Source organism: Thamnophis sirtalis, unplaced genomic scaffold (genome assembly GCF_051295495.1).
Source record: "Thamnophis sirtalis isolate CommonGarterSnake01/CBP01778 unplaced genomic scaffold, rThaSir2_p1.2 scaffold_5, whole genome shotgun sequence".
Classification (NCBI taxonomy): Eukaryota; Metazoa; Chordata; class Lepidosauria; order Squamata; family Natricidae; genus Thamnophis; species Thamnophis sirtalis.
The window spans coordinates 94,052,576-94,077,039 of NW_028261385.1; the positions used below are offsets into that span (position 1 = coordinate 94,052,576).

Consider the following 24,464-nt stretch of genomic DNA (forward strand, 5'->3'; position numbering starts at 1 on the left):
TGCCTATAAAAGTTGACTTTCCAGTTTTTCTCAGATATCATAAGGAACATTAAAACGTCACCAAAGTAGGGCAAATGCTAGTATCAAGTAGTATCAGTGTGATTTCTTCAAGGGAAGTCTGAGCACTTCAGGCTTTTTTGGAATCCCTTATTTTAAAATGACATAATTGGGCTTACCAAATGCTGGCCAATGCCCTTCACCTCTGAGATTTGTAATAAGAATTATGAGTTAAAGAGATCGGCTTTGCCTAACGTTAATCACTCTTTAGAATTTCAGATTTCAGAAGCAGAGGTAGTAATTAGATCCCACTGAGCAATGAAGTTCCATAGCCTTTCTTGTAACTTAACTTGGTCATAAATGTAAGGAGGAATGAACTTGATCAGAGTTGGATGAACCCAACATTATTCTTGCTCGCCGACAAAACCCAGGTTATTAAAAAGTCCACACATCATGAATTAATTCACAAATTAGGTTGATAAATGAAGAAGTGGGGATCAGTGGAAAACAGAGGCCCATTGACAGAAGCAATTCCTCCAGTTAATTACATTTCAGAGCAATCCTAAACATGTTTAATCAGAAGAAAATCCCAGCGCATGAATGAAATTTTTGTCCTTGTACTTGTGCCAAGATTTGATGCTTACCATGGAAGGCTTTCTATATTAATTTCTCTGTTGCTGGCTTAAAGGGGGTACCTACCCACCCTCGAGTAAGCAAATAACAACACTGGGGTGAAAGAGCTGTCTCCCATCAGCAACTCTTTTACTGCCTCTGTTCTAAACCACTTCTAATCACCTGACCTCTCTTCAAGATAATAGTAATAAGTTCTCACAGGTGTCCCCCTAGTGCAGGGGTGTCAAACTGGCATCATCATGGCATTATGATGTATCACAACTTTTCTCCCTGTCGCTAAATTGGGTGTGGGTGTGGCCAGTGTGTGACGCATCCGACTTGCGGACCACGAGTTTGACAGCCCTGCCCTAGTGGAAGATGGTTTGGTGGTGAGAGGAAGAAGGTAATCTCATGAAGAATCTTGGATCTTGACAGACTTGAACATTGAGCGCTATCTAACAAAATGAAATTCAACGGTGTAAAAAGTAAGGTTCTACATTTAGGTAAGGAAAATAAAATGCACAGTTATGGTATAGGTGGTACTTTGCTCAACAGTAGTAACTGTGAGAGGGATCTTGGAGTCCTAGTGGGCAACCATTTAAATATGAGCCAGCAGTGTGCAGCAGCTGCCAAAAAAAGCCAACACAGTTCTAGGCTGCATAAATAGAGGGATAGAATCAAGAGCACGTGAAGTGTTAATACCACTTTATAATGCCTTGGTAAGGCCACACTTAGAATGTTGCTTATTCCAGTATTGGTTGCCATGATGTAAAAAAGATGTTGAGGCTCTAGAAGAAGTGTAGAGAAGAGCAATGAAGATGATTAGGAGACTGCCGGCTAAAACATATGAAGAATGGATGCAGGAACTGGATATGTCTAGTTTAATGAAAAGAAGGACTAGGGGAGACATGATAGCAGTGTTCCAATATCTCGGTGGCTGTTACAAAGAAGAGGGAGACAAGTTATTCTCTAAAGCACCTGAGGGCAGGACAAGAAACAATGGGTGGAAACAAATCAAGGAGAGAAGCAACTTAGAACTAAGAAGAAATTTCCTGACAGTTAGAACAATTAATCAGTGGAACAACTTGCCTCCAGAAGTTGTGAATGCCCCAACACTGGAAGTCTTTAAGAAGAGATTGGATAACCAATTGTCTGAAATGGTGCAGGGTTTCCTGTCTAAGCAGGGGGTTGGACTAGAAGACCTCCAAGGTCCCTTCCAATTCTGTTATTCTATATTCTATATTTTAGAAGCAGTTAAAGAAAAGACATTGACATGGTGTCTATAGGTGGCTGTTAAGGGAAGGTGAAGAAACAGATGGATCAAAAGAAGGCTACAACTTAATAAGAGGTAAAAGTTCCAATGTGGTAACATTTTTATACAAATTCCCAGCTCAATCCTATTTGGAATATTCTCTAGAATTTTAATTACTTTAGTTCAGAGAGGATGTCCTTCTGGAGAAGGAAGAGAAAAAAGACAACCAGAGCAATTAGAGAGCTGAAAAAACCTTACCTCCAAGGAACAGCTATAATTCTTTGTGTTTTTAAAATTAGAAATAGAAGATTAAAGAATGAGATTTAATGAAGGTGGAAGGTACATTTGCTTCCCTTGCAGTCAATGAATAAGACATAAAGAAAAGGTAAAGTGTCAAGCGTTGTGGAGATGTGGGAGAAGCAAAAATGGTTTGCAAGGAGAGAAAGATACTGGTAGTCCTTGAGTTACAACACAACAGAGACCAGAATTTTGGTCATAAGTCATTGCCGTCATAAAGCTGAGGCATAATGTGATCAAACTCAATGTTATGACCATTTTTATGATAGTTGTAAAGCAAGGCACCATGGCTGTTAAGTGAATCCAACATATCCAATGGGTGAGTTTTTTTGCCATTTGCTGCCGGAAAATGGCAAAAAGTCACAAATCATGGTTATATGACCATGGAACATTGCAACAGGTTGTAAATGTGAGCCAGTTGCCAAGCCCTTGAAACACAATCATGTGGCCTTGAGGAGACAGTAGTAATTTTGAGGGCAGGTTATAATTAGCTTTTTTGAAGTCTGTATATGTGCCTTTATTTATTTATTTGGCATACTATTTCTTATTCCATTCCAAAATTGCGCTTGTACCAAACTGGCAGTAATGCCGGCAGCAACCCACCCCTGTCTGTTTTCCTGAAAATAAGATCTGCCTGGATAATAAGCCCAATTGGGCTTTTGAGTGCATGCGCTAAAATAAGCTCTTCCCGAAAATATTGCAACACAGCAACCGCCATGAGGTGACCACGCTCCCCGCCTCCTACACCTCAAAAATAATAAGACCTCCCCGCAAATAAGGCCAAGTGCTTATTTCAGAGGTCAAAAGAAAATAAGACCCTGTCTTATTTTCGGGAAAACACGGTAGGAAAAACTAATTTATTTTTGACCAAGAAGTGTTTGGTAAAAATAAAGCTAGCAGATCTGGGATGCAGAACTCCAGAAGATCCCTAGAGGCCAGCAAAGAGAAGGGACATTAGCATTTTTGCATGGCTGCCTTATAATCTCTAAGCAAATTCTCTTTCCAAATTCTGACTCCTACTGATACTAATGGTAATTGGTTTTCCTCCTTGGGTTTGAAATATTAGCAATCAATTTGTTTATTGACTGATTTGCTAGTTCCAATTGTGGTCACTAAATGAGGACTATTTGTATCTTGGGTTAAGAATCTGTCATCTTTTTTTCCAAGCTGGTATTTTTCCAGAAGTGTTGAGACAATAGAAGTCCTCCACAATCACACTCTGTAGGTTAATGGGGGATGACAGATTAGAGGAAACTAAGCTAAATTAATATTACTTTCCTGTCGCCGATGACATAGGATAAATGACCATTTATCTAGTTAGCGTAAGACATGGCAAGGATGAGATTTTTCAAACCATAGTGTCATCACGAACAGACTTTCTGGCTAACACTGGAAGGCTTTTGTTCAATTCTTCAGAAAGCCATAATGCTCATTCTATGATCTTTCACAATATATTTGACAACTTTTCAGTATACAACTCAAGTTTATGATTACAGTAAAATGGGAGATTTTAGACAAAATGGGAGAGATAAAACCAAAGTATAGGTTAATTGTAACGGTTTACTAACCTAAGAACCATCTGTAATCCATTCTTCTGTTAACCATAGTTAGACTATAGGAGAACACACAACAGCACAACATTACTCACAGCATATTTTTTCACCATTCAAACCAATGATGTGCAACTTCTTTGAAATAAGTGGACTTCAAAGTCCTTTAATTGGTATGAGGACATTGCTTATGTAATTTCATGTATTGCCTATAAACTCTTCCAAATTAACAAAAATTAATGATTATTTACTAAGAAACCCCCACTATAGAATACTATAAACCAGTAATTGCTAACCTTTTCCAGACCGAGTGCCCAAAGCGCACACATGCGAATTCCTAAAATTCAATGTGCACACCCCTACGCGTGCACCCCCCTGTGCATGCATATGTGACCCCTGCATATGCGTGTGCGTCCCCCCGGCACACCCACCCACCCCACTCACCACACATGTGCGGCAGACCCGAAGATCAGCTGGCCAGCAGGCGGCGTGTGCCCATGAGCGGCAGAGCTGAACTGGGGCAACGGCTCATATGCCATCAGAAAGGGCGCCGTGCACCATAGGTTCGCCATCACAGCTGTACACCAATGGCTGATTTGGGAGTTGAAATACACACAGCTTAAGAGTTGCTACAGTTCCACTTAACATGGCCAATAGTTAGGGATAATTGTTGCTGAACAATATCTAAAGGAGTTCCCTATCTCGATGCTTCCCAATTGCACCAAGATTAAGTATTTTGCTCCTGCTCTTATTCTATTCTTTTCATTGCTTTTCTGCCCCCAGTAGATTTTTCCTTCTCAATATTCCCTGAATATTAACTCTGCAGGTTCATACTTATCACCCAAATAAGCAAGTAAGATAAGCAAAGCAATATGATTTATGGAAAACCCTTTAAGATGGCACCCAAGTGGTATGGGGAGACAGAATAGTAGAGACATTTGTTAAGTGAGTTTTGCCCCATTTTATGACCTTTCTTGCCACAGTTGTTAAGTGAATCACTGTTATTAACATAGTTGTTAAGTGAATCTGGCTTCCCCACTGACTTTGCTTGTCAGAATATCAGATCTTCTGACCCCAGGACACTGCAACCGTCATAAATGAGTCAATTGCCAAGCGTCTGAATTTTGATCACATGACTATGAGGATGCTGCAATGAATGTGTCAAAATTGGCTTTAAGTTCAATTTTTCAGTGGTGTAACTTTGAACAGATGCTAATGAAGTGTAAATTGAGGATTACCTGCAAGAACATTGGAAATAAAACATCCTTCCTCTTTTCCTAAATTTGGGAGATATTCCCAGAATATCCAGAGAGCATAGCCATCAAACAAGAGCATCATGCGACAATCCACAAAAGAGCTGCAGTGGCACAGTGGTTAGAATGCAGCACTGTAGACTACTTCTGCTGACTGCTGATTGCCAGCAGTTTGAATCTCACCGGCTCGAGGTTGACTTCAGTCTTCCATCTTTCTGAGGTCGATAAAATGAGGACCCAGATTGTTGGGGACAATACACTGACTGTGAACGGCTTAGAGGCTTGTAAAGCACTGTGAAGCGGTATACAAGTATATGTGCTATTGCGTACTATCCTTCCCTGCCCCCCCAAGTGGTAGTAGATGGCATTTTGAGGTGAAGGTGAACAGCTATGCCAGTTTGGTTTTGAGACTACTGGAACCTACATCTATGGGTATTTGCTATGTTTACACTGTCTGTTTCTCTTATTAGGAAAACTAGTTTTCACTAACCTGGATGACTGACCTCTGAGAAGAACAATGTAGCTATTATCATTATTAGCTAAATAAGTTTCAAGGGGCATGATGGTTAAGATGCTGAGCTTGTCAGCTGGAAAGCCGACAGCCCAGGTTTGTGACCTGAGTGCCATGTGACAGGTGAGCTCCTATTACTCACCACAGCTCCTGCCAAGCTCGGAGTTTGAAAGCACGCTAATGCAAGTAGATAAATAGGCACTTTGGCAGGAAAGGATACTGCATTCTGTATTGTCATGGCGGCCACTTGGTGGCAGAAATGTCTCTCAGACAACCCAGGATCCCTCGGTTGAGAATCTGAGATCAGCACTGTCCCCCGAGCCATGACTGCATCTGGGCAGGGGAAAACCTTTAAACCTTAAAATGAGTTTCAAACCTGCTGAGTCCAATGGAAGATCTGACGATGTCTCTTGAGGAAACTAATGTGTTGAACCCTGTAAGATTAGCTCCAAAAGGGCTTAATTTTCACAAGACAAAAAATACCACATTTTTCAGAGTATAAGATTCACCTTTTTCCCTAAAAAAAGAGGCTGAAAATCTGGGTCCGTCTTATACACTGAATACAGCATTTTTTTGCCTCCCGAAATCCTGCCTCTTCACCAAAATGGCCGTGAAGAGGCCGTAGAAGGCTTTCAGAGAACTCCTGGGGGCTGGGGAAGGAAGGAATGAGTGAAAAATTGGCCATTTTTGGCTCATTCCCCCCCCCCAGAGCACTCTGCAAGCCCCCTAAAGGCTATTCATGCCTTTTTTTGGAAAAATGGGCCGTTTTGGGGAGGTTTACAAAGTGCAAAAACTTTTTTTTTAATTTGCCTTTTCAAAACCTTGGTGCGTCTTATACTCCAAAAAATACAGTATATATATTGACAAACTTCTAAAAAATTTTTAACAGTAATCCAACCAAACTTTTCATTGGCAAAAAATTAGCTGAATCTGACGATGATTAAAAAATTCCTTGTCTTTCACTACTGATAACAATGACATAAAATTAAAGGGCCAATATTTCAGGGTTAAAACAAAAGAAAGGCAGAACGTTTCTGAACTTGAGAGAACCATACGCACACTTCTGTTTGAAAATTTTTTATTCGTTTTCTTTTGCCTTAAAAAAGTTATCAGTGCAACATTTCAGAACATCCACGCCTCACCCACCAAACACTGAGCAGTAGTTAATTTTAATTAGGAAATACTGAGTTCTGAAGCCAGTGGGTTATCATTTTGCTATTTATTTCCTTCTCTCAAACTCTGAAAAAAGTCCTCTGTATAAATTAAACAAATAAAAAAAAGGATGTTACTCTCAATCCTAGGTCATCATTACAGCCAACAGAATCGTAATAATGCATCTAAAATGTGTGTCCACAATATATCAAAGGATACATTTGGGAGGGGGAAAAACACAAGAAAAAATATGACATTCTAGACTTGTTAAAAAGGATAATGGTCCCATATATTTATTAACAGGTTAGCAAAAAATAAAATAAAATAAAAAAAAACAAAACAAAAAAAATCCAATGGATTACAATATTTACATGTTATTCGAAAAATAAAGTAGTGATAAAAGCATGTCACAATCATTTCTTTTTTTTTTTCTTTTTCATTTTTGGTAACCATTAAAAACATCCAATCCAGGTATGGAACTGTTTAAATACATTTGATATGAGGCCAATTAAAAAGAAAACATTCAGACACAAAATGTTTATTTATACTTCTTCCAATGTGTTTGCCACATCACATGACTTTCCCTCCCCACCAAATAATTAAAAAAGGAAAAAAAAAAACAACGGAAATTGAAAGCCCACCCTCACAAACTAAGAATCTGCAAAATTCAATACATGCTTTTTTCAAGTAGTATTTCCTCCACAAATGCAATGGTAGTTGTTTGTTTTCTTTTCTTTTCATCTCTTTCACGCCATCCGTTTGAGAATTTTTGTGTGGCATCAGCTTTTCCACAGCTTCCTGTTTCCCACCCCATCCCTTCCCTTCAAAGTTAAAAAAAAAAAACAATAAAAAGGAAAAGAAAAAAGGAAAAGAAAAAAGGACAAAAAAAAAGCAACCCAGAGACATGCATTTCTAAAACTAGATTTCACTCAAGTACTTTCTACTTTTGGAAAGTAATCCCATTTGTTCACAATCAGACCATTCTCCCCTGGGCCTGGACCTTCTCCTTCAGGTTCATGCAAGATATCCCAACATTTTTACATGGAAAAAAGAACTCAAAACACAACTTCCGTTCCTATTTAGGCTCTGCAGTTCCCCCTCGTGTGAAGAATGCGAGGTGGCGCCATGATTTCTCTCCCTCCTTGAAGTCCACAAAATGTAGATCTCTAGGCTCCTAGTATTGCAAAACTGGGTTACCTGAACTTTAGAACTATATGTGGTTATCGATTCCCTCCCCCTCCGACCCTCCTTGTACCAAAACGAGACAAACCACATTGAAAAAAAGAAAAAGCAACCATTCTTAAGTAACCAAAATAATAATCAGTGAAAGATGTTCAATTGGACGAGCAACAGAATGATTCTGAGGACTCATGGATGGGTCCACAACCTGCATAGTTGTGCTGTAAGTTTGGTTCTTTAGTTAAAGGGTCTTTTTTTGTTTTTGAGTTTCTTTAAAAAAGTTACTTCTTTGATTTCTCCACATGTTTAAAACTAAATAATAATAATAATAAGTCATCATCTATTCACCATAATTACTTCTCCTTCCCAGCCCTATCACATTGGGTGAGAGCAAAGGAGAAATGCGGGGGAAGTAACATTACTTTACATGGGAAAAAAATTAATTGTGCTGTATTGTAATCCCTCAGGCTGAGCCGACGTAGACATGGGGCAAACGAGAACGGCACAGAGTCAATCACATGAGTCTTAAAAAAATAATAATAAACCCAACCAACAAACAAACCCAACGCCCTAAAATCATAGCTGAACGCTAACAAACAGCTTACCTGGAATAAAAGATGACAAGTCACAGACAGTATCTAGGAATTCTCTCTTTTTTGTTTTGTTTTTTTACTAAAATAATTAAAAAAATCACAGTATTTTAAGAAATAAACCCCCCACAGGGATTTTTGAGCACTATTTTTTTTTGTTTTCTTCTCTTTCTTTTAAAACTTTGTGGTTTTTCTTCCATTCACCATCTTGCCCAGCAGTCTGTCTTTCTATATATATTTAACCACAACAACAACAGGTAGTACTCACAAATGCAGAGATTTGTTTTGTGTTTTTTTGTTTTGTTTTTAATTTCCCTTGGTTAATTCTGAGGTACTAGGAAACAGGTGACTGTTTTAAGCCAAAGCAGTCTTTAACTTTCTTTTTTTTCTTGTTTTTTTTTTTTTTTGTCACTCTGGAAAAGCGTAATATGTATATTAAAACTAGAAAAAAAAAAAGAGTGCCCCAAAGTTGGGCACGGAACTTTGTCCCCTGCATTCTTCCATCCTTGGGACGCCTCCGTCGTCGAAAGAATCCCGAAGTCTCCAGCAGTGGAGCACAAAGGCAAAATGCAAGACGCGTCTGGGAATTTGATTCTCGCCAAGTCCAAAGTTATGACCGTGTAACTTCCCATTGTCGAGATCCAGAAGAGTCATGTGGGTGTCGTGGAGCCATGGATCCCACCGTCCTCAATTAAATAAATTTAATCTATGTACACACACGCCCACCCACGCACGCCCACACATGCGCGCGCGCGCACACACACACACACACACAGGTACCAGTGCTTTGAAAATAGATCATTCAGTCCTAAAAGCAGCTTTGATTCTTCCTTGTCCCCCTGCCCGCCCCCTCCCTATTCATCACTGTTCAAGTAGGTTGTCGGAAATCACACCAGGTGCTCATTCACTTTTGACCTCTGCCATCTCTGGGAGTGATTTATTATCAGCAGCAGCAGTAGCAGCAACAGTGACACAGATGGCAGCTTCGTTCTTGTGGGAAAAGTCCACCAGTCTCTTTGGGCTGCTTTCCATTTCTTCTGCCAATGGTACCTTAACCGTCTCTTCTGCATTCTCTTTGGCCTGGCTTTCGTCACTGATGACCCGGTTGGTTTCATTCATTGCCCTGGAAATGGAGACAGGAAGGGAAAAAATGTGATGATTTGGGCATCCCGGGGAACCTCTTGGCTCTTTTTGCTAGGGTAGAGCCAGCATGACTTAGAAATTTGGAAGAGTAAATCCACGTCAGCCTTAGGAATAACTTAGCAAGTCAGATGGCCTCTAAGCCTGGGATACATGTACAGGCAGTCCTTGAGTTATGACCATAAGGGAGCATAATGGCCATTAAGGTCGTAACGTTAATTGAATCACTTTTAACGAATGAACCCCCATCCTGCCTCTCCCTGTTGCATTCGTTAATCGAATACACGGGTCGTTAAGTGCGCATGAAGTACCTCAGGGATGGGGAAGACCATGGGGAGTCTAGTGCAGAAAAAGACCACCCGCCTGGGGCCACCTAAGGTCTCCCCACACCCACTGAGATATCTCATATTCCCCTTCCCATCCCTTAGGGTCCCCATAGCTGCTTCAGCCTCCTCTGCACTTACCTTTCAAAGATGGGTAGAGCTCAGGGATGCATGATAGAAAAGTGGCTTTCTTCTCAGATGCAGGTGAAGTTGTTTTCTTTAGATCTCATGTTCTTCTGCACCCTTTGGAAAAAGCTTGTCCTACAGACATTGGAGGCTTGCGTTGAGATCGCACCCCCGAAGGCCTCCATCCCTTTGCAAAAGCTTTTGGCAAAGAGGAGAGAGTCCTGCAGAGGTGTGTGTGTGATCTTGTACATGTTCAGGCCTCCAGCCTCCGTAGTCTGTGCAAAACGCCTTTTGCAAAGGGGACAGATAGGCAGGTAGAACAGCTTAACCAGTCTCTGAGAAGAAGGATACTGTTCCACCACGTGGCTCTGAGTTCTGCAGGTCTTGAAAAGGTAAGTGAGCGGATCAGTGACAGGATAGGGAGGAGCCGGTGGGCTAGCATATCAGGGCTTCTGCCTGTTAGGGCCCTGAGGGATGGGGGAATAGGCAGGGGACATGCGTTCCTGTGGTTGGTTGTAAGACTGAGTGACTGCCATTGTGCTGCAACATTCATACCTGTGGGACTGGGTTGTAAGTACATTTGGGGGTGGTGTCGTAACTTTAAACCGTTGCTAAGTGAACTGACATAACTCAAGGACTATCTGTACAGGATAAAATAAGGTGGGTGTTGTTTCTTCCAAATGGTTAGCAAGCTCCCCCTTAAATCAGAAGATAGGTAGAGGAACAAAGGCATCAAGAGGTACCTGTCTTTGTGCACTTGCTGATTTGGGGGAGTGTTGGGGACTAAAACATACAGATATTTGGTTCCCAAGATTTAATTTATTTTTCCTTTTAATAAGGCTGACTAATTAGACTTTGCAAGATTATGGATTTCTCTGGGACTTAAGAGTAACTGGGCAATTTATTGTAGCTTAAGAGAATCAGTTTCTTATAGTGAGGTTAAAACACCAAGGCTGGAAACTGGAGACTATGAGTCCCAGTCTCATCTTAGGCACAAGGCCACTTGAGTGACTTTGGGCCAGTTACTCTCAGCCTTAGGCCAGGGGAAAATGGCAAACCATTTCTGAATAATCTTGCCAAGAAAACTGCAGGGAGTCTAGGCAGTTGCCAGGATTGTGTCTGTATGTCAGCAACCACACAGTAGAAAAATTTCATTCAAGAATATAATGCATATGACCAAGTAATGAGACATACCCCCCCCCCCCAATTATAGAATACAGTCAAATGTCTACTATATAATCCATGTTGGGAATTACTATCTAGTTAATGGATAACAACATTTCAAAATGTTATCCCAATGAAGAAGGATATTCAGAGGCAGATGAAAATATGGTTACGTTTGTAGGGAGAAATGATGACTTTTATATCAAGCCTGATATGTATTTTCGTCCCAGATAAATAAATAATTACATTTTATGGAAGGAAAAAATACACAGGATCTCTTGGTGAGCTATGCTGAGGGTGGCTTTAATCTTTCTAATTTTCAACTATAACACTGTCATTATATATTCAAGGCATTCATGTACTAGAAGGAAAATATTGACTATTTACCTTTAGTACTACTGTTTAGTAGCCTTGTAATCTAACAAGTTCTTTGTTTTCATTACAGTAAAACCCAAAGCTATAGACAGTTTTCTTCAGTCAGCTTTGTTTGTAGCATTTGCTTCATAATACACAATATACCAGGGAAATGCTCCATTCTTCCCTTTGCTGGTGGAAGAAGTGGTAGCTTCTGGATCCACTTACATGCCATGTCTCAGCACATGCCGTTCCCATTCAGAGCCTTCAGCAAATGTTCGCCCGCAAAATTCACAGGGGAAGCGTTTTTCAGGAGGACCGTTTTCTGAAAACCTCATGTTCCCTTGGAGGAAAAGAAGCACATAAACATGTATCAATCTTAAGAATAAGCCAAAGTTCTCTGAAGGAGGCAGAAGGCAGAAAGAGAAAGTAGTCTGAAAGTCCAATAGAAAAAAAAAGTCACAAATTTCCCTACTTGAAAGGACTTGTGAGATGGGAATCCAATATCTTTAGAAAGGGACATTTTCATTTGGCAAAGAATGTGAACATCCTGTGCTTCTCTTTGAGTCAGTTTCTCTCTCTCCCTCCCTCCCTCCCTCTCAAGGTAAGAGAAGCACAGGATGTTCACATCCTTTGCCAAATGAAAATGTGTATGTGTATGTACCGTATTTTTCGGAGTATAAGACGCACCGGAGTATAAGACGCACCAAGGTTTTGAAGAGGCAAATTTTTAAAAAGTAGGTAGGTAGATAGAGGGATAGAGAGGGAGAGAAAGAGAGAGAAATACACTAGGTAGTTAGGGAGAGAGAGAGTAGTTAGGCAGGTAGGTAGGTAAAGAGAGAGAGAGAGAGAAATAGAGAGAGTGTGTGTAGGTAGGTAGGTAGAAGAATAGAGAGAGAAATAGAAAGAGATAGAGAGAGAGAAATACAGTAGATAGGTAGGGAGAGAGAGAGAGAGTAGGTAGGTTGGTAGGTAGAGGGAGAGAGAGAGAGAGAGAGATACAGTAGAGAGGTAGGGAGAGAGGGAGAGAGTAGTTAGGTAGGTAGAGAAAGGGAGAGAGGGAGAGAAATACAGTAGGTAGATAGGGAGAGAGAGAGTGTGTGTGTAGGTAGAGGGATAGAGAGAGAGAAATACAGTAGATAGGTAGGTGTTTCTGCTGGCACAACACTTGATCAATGTAATTCTCATCAATCAGTTAAAGAGCTTTCTAAAAGGGAAAAAAGTTTTTGCACTCTGCAAACCTCCCCAAAACAGCCCGTTTTTCATGAAAACGGGCCCGGTTTTCTCCCCCCAAAAAGGCATGAATAGCCTTGGGGAGGCTTGCAGAGTGCTCCTGGGGGGATGGAGCCCCCACAAATGAGCAAAAAATGGCCCGTTTTTTGTGAAAACGGACCTGTTTTTTGTCAAAAAAGTTGCATGCATAGCCTTATGGAGGCTTATAGAGTGCTGCTGGGGGTAAAATACGGCCCATTTTTTGCTCATTTCTGCCCTCCCCAGGCGCTCTCTGAAAGCCTCCATATATATTTCTTTCCACAGTTGTTAAGTCAACCACTGTGGTTGTTAAATTTGTGACATAGTTCTGGCTTGCCCCATTGACTTTGCTTGTCAGAATGTTGCAAAAGAGGACCCAGGGACACTGCAATGATCGTAAATGTGAAACTGCTGAATTTTGATCACGTGACCATGGGGATGCTGCAAAGGTTGTAACTGTGGAAAAAATGGCCATAAGTGACTTTTTTCAGTGCCATTGTAACTTTGAACGGTCACTAAATGAACTATTGTAATTTGAGGACTACCTATTTCTACAGTGGTGCTTAACAGTGTATGCATCACTGGTACATTACCCATTATACCTGTCTCTTTGTTCTAAATTGTACATTAACTTCACTGTCAAAGCTGATACCAGACACAGCATAGGAAACTCAATGAAGTAGTGCAAGATTGGAAGATATGGAGAAACCTGGCCAATAGAATTACCAAAAGTCTGTTGAGTCAACTCAATGGATATCATCCTCATCTAGTAACCTTGAAAATAATTCTAGGTTTCAAAGGCATGATTTTACTGCTATAGCTCAACTACTTTAACTATCTTTAGCTAGTTATACTATTATTATAACTATTACTACTATTGTTAGTTCAAGGAGACCTCCAGTCATGGCCATAATCCGTTCCAGGACTTCGGTCGGCACCTGATTTGGTCATGACCGAAAGCAAGATTGACTGCTCTTGCGCGCGCGCGCGCGTGCACACACACAAGTACGGCAGGGGAAATAGCTGCTTCTGTGTTTGATCGCCACCCGAAGATATGTCTGTGAACAGAGTGAAACATTTAGTGGATCTTTTTGGTTGGCACTCGATTTGGTCGTGGTCAGAAGCGTTCGTGACCTGAGGTCCCACTGTAGTTGCCATACTCAATTATTTAACTATTGTTAGCTAGTTATATAGTCCCTATATAAAATAATAATTCCAGAGGTTATGGGACACTTATGGGGGAACTTCATAACTTGTAGGATTGTTAGCTTACATAGATACTATCAATCTCTAAAGATAATTATTTCCACTTGTATGAATGTTTTGTATAGTACAAAGCACAGAAGGCACAAAAATGCAGAAAATGCCTCACAGTTGTCCTCTTTGCCTTGTGAAAAATAGATGCTGGTTGACAGCGAATCAAATAAACAGCCAGCACTACTGGCTTAACTTTACTTGTGAATGAACCTATTTTGTTATACCCACTGAAGAAACACTTAACAGAAACATGATTTTTATGAGTTCTTTGGGCTAATTTTACTTGTTCTAGTGTTCTGTGAGCATCTTTTCAAAAGTTGTTCTGAATACAGAGTGCAATTTGATTCCACTGAACTGGATGGTGTTTATGCCATAGGTCAGTGATAGACAGGGTGCCACAGGTTTGCAGCCATATTATCTCCACCTATAGGGAAGGCATTCCTTGTAGAGTAACGCTCAATGAGAGTATTTATTACTCTGAGAAAGCCCTGCCAATCAACCCTTCGAGAGTAGACCAGCCAAATACTTCTCACTGATTCTAACGGGTGGGAAGCACTAATTATCGGCTTAAGCTTTAGCTGGATGTTGTTCTGCAGAACATAATGGAGCATTCCCAAGACCCTGAAATCACAGTAGACATTTCTCCTGGCTGAAATATGGGAGACCAGTGTGAACCAGAGAGCTGTCTGCCAAACAAAAGATAAAATGTTTTCTCACAAAATTAAGACGATTGCCACACAGGCCATTAAAAATAATTACTTGGACTATCTTGCTTGATTTCTTTTCACTGAAAAATGAGACAGTACCATCTGCTCCAAGCATTAATTCTGTAGTGGGGATTATCCTGAGTAAAAAGAGCAACAGAATGCCAATGTCTCTCGCTTCCCAGAGTCCTCTCAAAGTACTTAATGAAAAACAGTAGGATTTTGCTGCATTTAATTGCTGATCTTTGCATGCCTTGTTTCCACTTTGTGTTATGCTACCACACAACTCACAAGGCAACCTAACCCATTGACAATCTCTCTTTTGCTTTTCTGTGTGATCTCATACACATACTGTATATTGTATGCCCTTCTTCCTCTGCAGTTTTTTTTTTTGTGGGGATGGCTGCAAGAAATATTGTCAAATTCTTCCCAAGACTTTTTCCAAACACATAGATGTGTTTTTGTTTTAGAGGATACTGCACTACAACTCTCTGAAATTCAAGCCAGGCCAATTTAAACTATCTTAAAGTTTTTTTGTTTTTTTAAAGAAAGACTTGTTTTTTTGAGGTTAAACAACTTTTTAATTCCCCAAATGTCAATCTATCTGCTTCAGAGTTTGGGTCCCCAAATCAGGCAAATTCTTGGAGGGTAGGGCCATCTGCAAGTTTTACAGACTTTGCTTTTGAAAGTTAACTCAGAGTTGACACAGCACCATCATTTAACACTTTATTTCTCCTAAGGTTCTCCGCATGTTTCTGGAGGCCCCAGCACTGGAAAATCTTTATAAAATGTCCACAGCAGAGGCAGTATTCAGCTGGTTCCCTCTGGTTCGGGTGAACCAGTAGCGGTGGCTGTGGTAGGCTCCGCTCACCTGCTATAACATAATGCGCGAATACTGCACAGACGCAGAAGCAGCGCATGCACTCATATTTGCAAACCAGTAGAGAAGGTAAGTGAATCCCACTGCTGGTCCACAGCTCAAAGCTAGTAAGATGAAGGGGCTTTGTGTTTTAGGGCGCTCTGATTTTGGTGGTCTCCCATCTTTTGTTCTGGGTGGGTTTGCCCTACACTAGACAGATCCCACGTGCAATTTGAGGGTCCCTCCTGCATTTGCAGCTTCTATTTGAAGAGCAGGTGGCAGCCATGGCCAGGAGGTCTTTTTCACAACTTTGTGTTATGCATCACATACTGTAACTGTTTTGGACTGTGAGGTCTTTTTCATAGTCACCCGTTCCTTAGTCATCTCCTGCTTGGATTACTGGTATGTGCTCTACAACAGGCTGTCCTTGAAGAGTATTCAGAAGGTTGGCCTGGTGCAAATTGTGGCAGCACAGCCAGTTCTGGGTGCCAGTTGATCAGTATATGTGGTACCTCTGCTCTAAGAGCTGTATTGCTATCAGGGTGCTTTTGGGTGCAATTCAAGGTATCTGATTTAGGAGCAAAGCCTTTTCTATCAAAGTGCCCATCCCCAGGAACATCGTTCCCCCAACCTTGTTGGCCTTTCACAAGGTATGGAAAACCTGGTTTTGTCTTCAAGACAGAAGATGGAGTGTGTGAGCAATTTCTTGGTCATAGTTGTGCTAAATCAGTGTTTGCAATTACTGCAGTTTTATGTCATTTCTGCCCATTTTTAATCTCCATTGCTTTTTACTCTGTTTTTATTAGCTACCCGGAGTTGTACATATGAGAAGGGGGGACATATTAAACAAACAAACAAAATAAATAAAAATTGAGACTTAAGTTTGTGGAGAACAGGTCTATCAACAGCTGTAAGTCAGATTAGCTACGAATGGAATGTAACAATACAAGGGAGATATTGTTACTGTTAATTATGATCCCCTTATGAATCAGCATATGAAATCCCAGTGAATTAGATTGTGGTTTCGCATTGCTTGCCTGCCTGCCTGCCATTGGGAGGATCCAATTCACAATCAAAGATCAGCAGTGCCAGAAATGAGTACGATTCAGGTGAAAAGAGGACATAATGGACAAACAGCAAGTCTTCAAGACAATGGCCTTCTCAATCATGCCCTCTTGTTTTGCCCCCCCCCCCCCCCCAAGTTCACTTTGTATCAACAGGATCTTTATGGTGTTACACAAATACATTTTCCTTCCAGTCATGTCCATGGATTTAATCATTCTTTAAGAAACAGAAGACTTTGGGACAGTGAGTGCTTATGCCCATTGGCAGTTCCTTTTTGTAGAAAAATTAATACTACGGAGGATCAGATCCATTGAGTTAAGCTTCAAAGAGGTTAATGTTTAATTATACCCCTCAAATCGGAGATCTATTTGGGGATCTATTATACCTGGACTGTTGCAAAAAACAACAACAACCCAACAACCCCAAAACAAAACCATGATGATATATTCTTGGAATGAGGAACAGACTCTAAAGGTTGCCCGAACAAACTGTCCTTTGAACAGGTTCCTGTTGGGAGGCAAGGCAAGTCACTTTGCATTTTAGCATGACTGGAAGCTTTCTCACTGCAACTGCTGGGTGGAGAATTAATCAAGACAACCACAACACTGACCTCTCTCTTCTGTCTCGGGGCTCATCTCCTCATCCTTTTCTTCCTCATCACTGCTGGAGCTCTCCTCTTTTCCTTTCATTTGCTCCAACTGATCTAAGTTAACCCGTCCAACCAGCTCAAAATTGCGATTCACCTTTGGGGAAGAAAACAATACAGTGTATTTGCAAAAAGTGCATTGAATGGCTACTCTTTAAAGCAGCTGCTTATTTTTCCTGGGACACTCCTATATAAGGAACACAGAGTCCAAACACTGTATAGTATGGAAACAACAGGTTGAAAAGAGCTGTGATAACACTATGCATGCTTGAAATTCCATAGACCTATACTCTTCTCACTATTCCACAACAGGGAATCTTCTCCGTAGGAACAAAGCAAAGAGTTGAAGATCTGAAAAGTGTCAAGTAACAGAGACAGATGGTTTCTTCTGGCAGGGCTTACATTTGCCCTTATTTGAAGAAAGATGAAAGTGCTGATGAAAGAAAAGACAGAGATAAGAGAAACAAAGCCCTAAGGAACGATCTGCTCCCGAGATACCATTGGCGTAGAGTAGACCCTGTTGGTCTTTAGAAAGGCAATTAAAAAAAGCACTTTCTTTCAGGCTGGAAAAATTGGCATCCCCATCTGGAGCAAGATATGGATGCAAGTTTCTGGTTGCCTATTAATCTCTTAGAAGTTAATTAAAATTGTTTACCTTGTTTTGATTTGGGGCACTACTGTCCGCCATCCAGAGTTGCAATGTTCAAGTTGAGCAGCTTTATAAATTCTATAAACACAAGTGAACCACCACTGATAACTTTCTAGTGGTTGGAGCAGGAAGCAGGCATATCCATTCTGATCTTCCAAGAGGAATGGTGAAAATCTAAAGCCCTGCATAACACCTTAGAGCCGTGATGGCAAACCTGTGACACGCAAAGTCATATTGCCTGCCACGCATGGGCTTGCCTGTTTGTCTTCTGGCTTTCTGGCCCATATGTGTGCACGATAATCAATTGTCCTTTGTGCATGCGGCAGTGCCGAAAACTGGCCTGCGCATGCATGCTGGCCAGTGGATCATCAGGTGTGCATGCGCACTAGAACCCAGAAGTTTGGCTTTTCTGGAGCGCAGCCCTGACAAGCACGCATGCGCTGTTTCCGTGCAAACTTTCCCATGCACAGGGCATGGGAACTAAAGATGGCAGCCTTCAATTGATTCACTGGGTGATTCTGGCAGGAACAGGGGAAAAAAATAAACTGTTTTGACCAGCTTGAGCTAATATATATCATCCTCCTCATTCCACGTATTATTTAATTGAGCAGGATGTATCTTATGTAGTCCTACACCATTATCATTAAGACATCTGATAGAAATAAATATGGTCCTGTGTACAATTAAACTGCAAGGAAGCCTTTCACTGCATGCTTCATAACACAACTCAATTTAAACACTTTGCCAGCCAAACGTTGTGACTCTTTGGGATGAGACACCTGCTAACAAAACATTGGCAGGGCAGCTTGGACAAGGGTGGTGAATACAGAACACCTTCCTAATGTCATGTATCATGTCACCATCTGGAATATTGTGTTTCACTTTGCATCTCAATGAGCACACAATTAAACAAATATGTGCAGAGACCTTTATTACTGTCTGCTGCTTGCAGCGGGATGCCACAGCCCGTCTTCTACCACTCAGAGGCAGAGAGCTTCTGAAAAGAAGAGGCTTCATCTTATCATCTGATGAATTATAGGTAAAGGTTCCCCTCGCACATACATGGTAATCGTTCCCGACTCTAGGGGATGGTGCTCATCTCCGTTTCAAAGTCGAAGAGCCAGCGCTTTCCGAAGATGTCTCCATAGTCATGTGGCTGGCATGACAAAACGCCAAAGGCACACGGAATGCTGTTACCTTCCCACCAAAAGTGGTTCCTATTTTTCTACTTGCATTTTTACGTGCTTTCGAACTGCTAGGTTGGCAGAAGCTGGGACAAGTAATGGGAGCTTACTCCATCACACGGCGGTAGGGATTCAAGCTGCCGAACTGCTGACCTTTCTGATTGACAAGCTCAGCGTCTTAGCCACTGAGCCACCTAGCCCTATGATGAATTATAGGGGGTGAGATTTTATAGGCTGTGCATCTTTTGCCATTTCTACCCCTTAAAAAGAGCCTTTTTAGCTAGAGTTCCTGGAAGCTCATCACCCGAAACCAGATGCAAAGCAATGATGCCGGTAGCTTGTACTGTTAAATGTAAAGAATGAAGTTGACATTCAACACGTTCAGCACTGGAATTTGTTTCTTTATACTAGAAACAAGCATGTGGTCAGGTTTAATGCCAAAATGCATTCCCGGTTTTCCACCCAAGCTCATTTTATCACAGTACCTCCATTTAGAAGGGGAGGGGTTCCCCCCACCTGGAATTGCTGCTGTTAAATGACTGATAATCAGAAAACAGTGATTGATTTTGCCAATCTATTTTCTGCTGTGCACCTGCCATATGCTAACAGCAAGCTTACTGTCCAAATAAAGATCCACTTCCAACGGAGAGTAGATTCAACCATCTTGGTCAACTTAACTGCCATAGGAAGGGAGAGGAGCGGAGTACCTCTCCCTCCCTCTCCTCATTTTTGTTCCATCTAAGATCTGCGCAATTTTTTAGTCTCTCCTCATTTTATGAATGAGGTGTGTATGGTGTGATTGTTGATGGGTGTGCCCACTTTTAACTCCTATTATTACTGTAATTTTTTTTTAAAAAACTGTTAGTGGGGAGTGATTGGTTGTGTGACTGTGTATGCCTAAGTAGGCTGGGACTCCCACCGGGTACCCCCCTGCACTGAGTGCTCTGCAGAAGTGTCAGGGGGGCCTGGGCCCAATCCCAGCCTCAGGATGTCTGATTCGAAGGGCCTGCCGGAGAATGCGGGGGCTATGAGGGTGGGTGGAGGGGACCATGGACACGGGAGTGGGCTGGAGCATTGCGGTCTTAACAGGGAGGGGCAGATATGGCGGGGACTTTAGGGCTAGCCATTACCGGGGAAGGAGGGTTCCCTACGTCACAGAGATCCCTCCTTCCGGCCCTTCTAGTCCCACTCCAAGGCCAGATGGCATGAGTAATCAGGACCCTGGTCTCAGGCTGTTGTCGCTAAATGCCAGGTCTGTGGTTCACAAGGCTCCTCTCATTCGGGACCTAATTTTAGACGAGAGGGCAGACCTGGCATGTATTACTGAAACCTGGTTGGGCCCGGAGGGAGGAGTCCCCCTCACTGAGATGTGCCCAGAGGGTTTTCAGGTGCTTCACCAGCCGCCACCCCAAAGAAGGGGTGGGGGTGTGGCTATTGTTATCCGAGAGTCTCTAGTTCCTCGTAGGATCCCTGCTCCGGAGCTTGTCGGGTGTGAGTCTTCGCTGGTGAAGTTGGACCTCGAGGGTCAAGTGGGCCTGTTGTTAACGTACCTGCCTCCCAACAGCGTTGCAACAGCCCTCCCCTCGCTCCTCGAGTCAGTAGCCGAGCTGGCAATTGAGTTCCCCAGGCTTATAGTGCTGGGGGACTTTAATTTGCCTTCGCTCAGCAAGCACTCTGATGGAGCGCAGGAGTTCATGGCTTCCATGACAGCCATGGGCTTGACCCAGGTAATCCGAGGCCCGACTCACTCGGCGGGTCACACGCTCGACCTCGTATTCCTCTCGGAGCAGTGGAGCTGTGATCTTGGTTTGAGGGGTAGTGAGATCTTGCCCGTCATGGTCGGACCACTACCTACTGAGGCTTGACTTTCGGAGGCCAACACCCCACTGTAGGGAGGAGGAACCGATTAGGTGGTTCCACCCCAGGGGCCTTATGGACCCTTTGGGCTTTCAGATGGCGCTTGGGGTTGTTCCTGATACTCTTGCCCGCAGTCCGGCGGAGGCCCTGGCAGCGTCAGAGGCTCTCAACCGGATTGCGCCTTTACGGCCGATCTGAGGCAGTGGATCCAGGAGGGCTCCTTGGTTCACTGAGGAACTCCGGGAGATGAAGCGCCAAAAGAGACGCCTAGAGCACCGCTGGAGATCCAGTAAGTCCGAGTCAGACCGAGCACTATTAAAATCCTGCATCAGAGCTTACCTCCGGGTAATACGGACGTCAAAAAGAACTCACATTGCCGCTCTGATAGCTTCCGCTGAGTCACGCCCAGCCGCCTTGTTTAGGATAACCCGTTCCCTCCTGAATAGGAGGGATACGAGTGATCCTTTGCAAGGTAGAGCTGAGGAATACGTCCAATTCCTCGCGGATAAAGTTGCTCGGCTTCGGACGGACCTGGACTCCAATTGCGCAGAGCCAGCTGAGGCACCAGGGGAGAATCTGGAGCGACATCTCTGGGTTGATTTTCAACTCGTTACTCCTGAGGAAGTGGACAAGGCCATGGGAGCTGTGAGTGCCTCCACTTGTGCGCTGGACCCGTGTCCCTCCTGGCTGGTTGCGAACAGCAGGAAGGTGACGCGGGGCTGGTTGTCGCCTCTCTTCAGGAGGGGTTCTTTCCCCCCGCATTAAAGGCGGTGGTGGTGAGACCCCTCCTGAAATAGCCATCTTTGGATCCAGCCATCTTAAAAAACTATCGTCCCGTCTCCAACCTCCCCTTTGTGGGGAAGGTTGTTGAGAAAGTGGTGGCCTCTCAGCTCCGGCGGTCCTTGGATGAAACTGATTATCTAGACTCCTTTCAGTCTGGATTCAGGCCTGGCTACAGCACGGAAACTGCTTTGTTCGCACTGACCGATGATCTCTGGAGAGCCAGGGACGGGGGTCATGCCTCTGTCCTTGACCTCTCAGCGGCCTTCGATACCATCGACCATGGTATCCTTCTGCGACAATTACGTGAGGTGGGGGTGGGAGGCACCGTTCTTCGGTGGTTCTCCTCTTACCTCTCGGATAGGTCGCAGTCGATGTTAGTCGGAGGGCAGAGATCGACCCCTAGGCCCCTGAAGTATGGGGTGCCGCAGGGTTCAGTCCTGTCCCCTTCTGTTTAACATCTACATGAAGCCACTGGGTGAGATCATTCGACGGCACGGGATAAAATACCACCAGTATGCGGACGATACGCAGTTGTATCTGTCCGCCCCGTGCCAACTCAGTGAAGCGGTTGACGTGATGTGTCAGTGCCTGGAGGCGGTTAGGGTCTGGATGGGGGTTAACAAGCTTGCACTCAATCCAGATAAGACCGAGTGGCTGGTGTGTTTCCCTCCCAACAATTGGCCAAGTATTCCATTTCTCAGGCTGGGGGGTCAAACTGTGCGCCCCTCAGACAGGGTTCGCAATTTGGGAGTCCTCCTGGACCCACAGCTGACTTTAGAACACCATTTGTCGGCTGTGACCAGGGGGGCATTTGCCCAGGTTTGCCTGGTACACCAATTGCGTCCCTACCTGAACCGGGAGGCCCTCGCATCAGTCACTTGTGCCCTTGTGACCTCAAGTCTGGACTACTGCAATGCGCTCTACATGGGGCAGCCCTTGAAGAGCATTCGGAGACTTCAGCTTGTCCAGAATGCAGCCACGCGAGCAATTGTGGGTGCACCCCGGTACACCCACATCACACCTATCCTCCGCGAGCTGCACTGGCTGCCTATTGGTCTTCGGATACGCTTCAAGGTGCTAGTCGTCACTTATAAAGCCCTTCATGGTATTGGACCTGGGTACTTGAGAGACCGCCTGCTGCCAATTACCTCCAACAGACCTGTTAGATCCCACAGATTAGGCCTCCTCCGAATTCCATCTACTGGCCAATGCCGATTGGCTACCACCCGGAGGAGGGCCTTCTCTGTGGCTGCTCCGGCCCTCTGGAACGAGCTCCCCGTGGAGATTCGGACCCTCACCACCCTTCAGGCTTTCCGCAAAGCCCTTAAAACCTGGTTGTTCCGACAGGCCTGGGGCTGACAGGTGCCCCGCCCCCGCTCGAATTGTATGGTTGTTGAGTGCCTTTTTAAACTGTTTGTAGTTGTGTGTCCGTTGTTTTTCCCTCCTGTTTGTATCCCCCCCCCCTACTTTGGTTTGTAAGCTGCCCTGAGTCCCTCCGGGGAATAGGGCGGCATAGAAATGCAATAAATACAAATACAAATTCAGATTCACTCCCGATTATTATTATTTTTTAATAGAAGTGAAACTTTTTCGGGAGGAGGAAGGGCACCAAAAGAGAAGAAGAAAAGGAGTTCAACAAGATGTTAACTCAGTTAGAAGGCGACTGGAGTATAAATTCTGAAAACCAACATGAATGGTATGGAATGAGGTCTCTGCAGTGCAACATTCAAGGACAGGTTATACTTCTTGTTTAATAAAGATTGATAGGTTTTCCTCTGTGCATCTCTAATATCATATTAAAGACTCAGAGCACAGGGCCTACACCAGAGGTGGGTTCCTACTGGTTCAGACCAGTTCGGCTAAATTGATAGTAACTTGACGGCCTGGGTCGCAGGAACCAGCAGTGACCCATTTCTGCTACGCCCCCGAACCAGTTCTCCTGCGGCAGCACCATCTTGATTTTTAATTCTGCACATGTGCAGAACAATTTTCATTGCTGAAATGTAATTCCCCCCCCCCTTTAACATTTTGCATATGTGCAGACCTTTTTATGTGCAAATGCGCATGTGCACCGAACCGGCAATAATCCATCCCTTACTTGCACCCTGTGACAAATACTATCTTAGTTATGGAAAATGTGTTGAATTCATTAGATACTTATGGAGGGGAAAACTAGTTTCTTTAGAAGCTGACCAGTTGACATCTCAAGGCGAGACACCCCCCCCCCCCTCTCCAAGGCCTGGGCCTCAGTGAACAGAAACCACTGCTCACCTTATGCTCATCGCGAAGGTGAGCATCGAGCTCGTCCGTGTGCTTGGTCTCGTAGTAGCAGAGTTGGCATTTGTAAGGTCTCAGCTCATTGTGCTTCTCTATGTGTTGCTGTAGACTCTCATCACTGGAACAGGTGAAGGTACACTTGTCACAGCGGAAAACGATTCCCTGCAAATATTTGGACAGCTTGGAACGGCAAACTTCTATGGGAACCACTCGCTCTTCTATTGGGGCAAAAAAGAGATGATAAGAGGAGAGTTATTTTTGCTATTTCTCCTGATGCTCAGGGATAGTCACTTCAGTTTATTTTTCTAGTACTTTACTAGTCCTCAACCCACACCCATTCATTTAGGAACCCTTCAACTCAGGATCATGTTTCACACTTATGACTGTTGCAGCATCCGGGGTCATGGCATAATCTATTTACAACTTTTTGAC

The 24,464-nt window shown here is 43.3% G+C and overlaps 1 protein-coding gene across 14 annotated transcripts in view; it reads right to left on the reverse strand.

Moving 5' to 3' along the window:
- Positions 1-6,676: 6,676 nt before the first annotated feature.
- The window catches only part of ZNF462 (zinc finger protein 462), a 173,165-nt gene continuing 155,377 nt past the window's right edge, over positions 6,677-24,464 (reverse strand). For all 14 annotated transcript variants that reach the window (XM_014064322.2, XM_087716208.1, XM_087716206.1 and 11 more), the window contains 4 exons: positions 24,027-24,250; positions 17,247-17,379; positions 11,729-11,843; positions 6,677-9,516 (listed from right to left, as the gene is read on the reverse strand). In XM_014064322.2, coding sequence (XP_013919797.2) covers positions 9,294-9,516; positions 11,729-11,843; positions 17,247-17,379; positions 24,027-24,250 — 695 coding nt within the window. In that variant the 3' untranslated portion in view covers positions 6,677-9,293. The remainder of the gene's footprint in view (positions 9,517-11,728; positions 11,844-17,246; positions 17,380-24,026; positions 24,251-24,464) is intronic.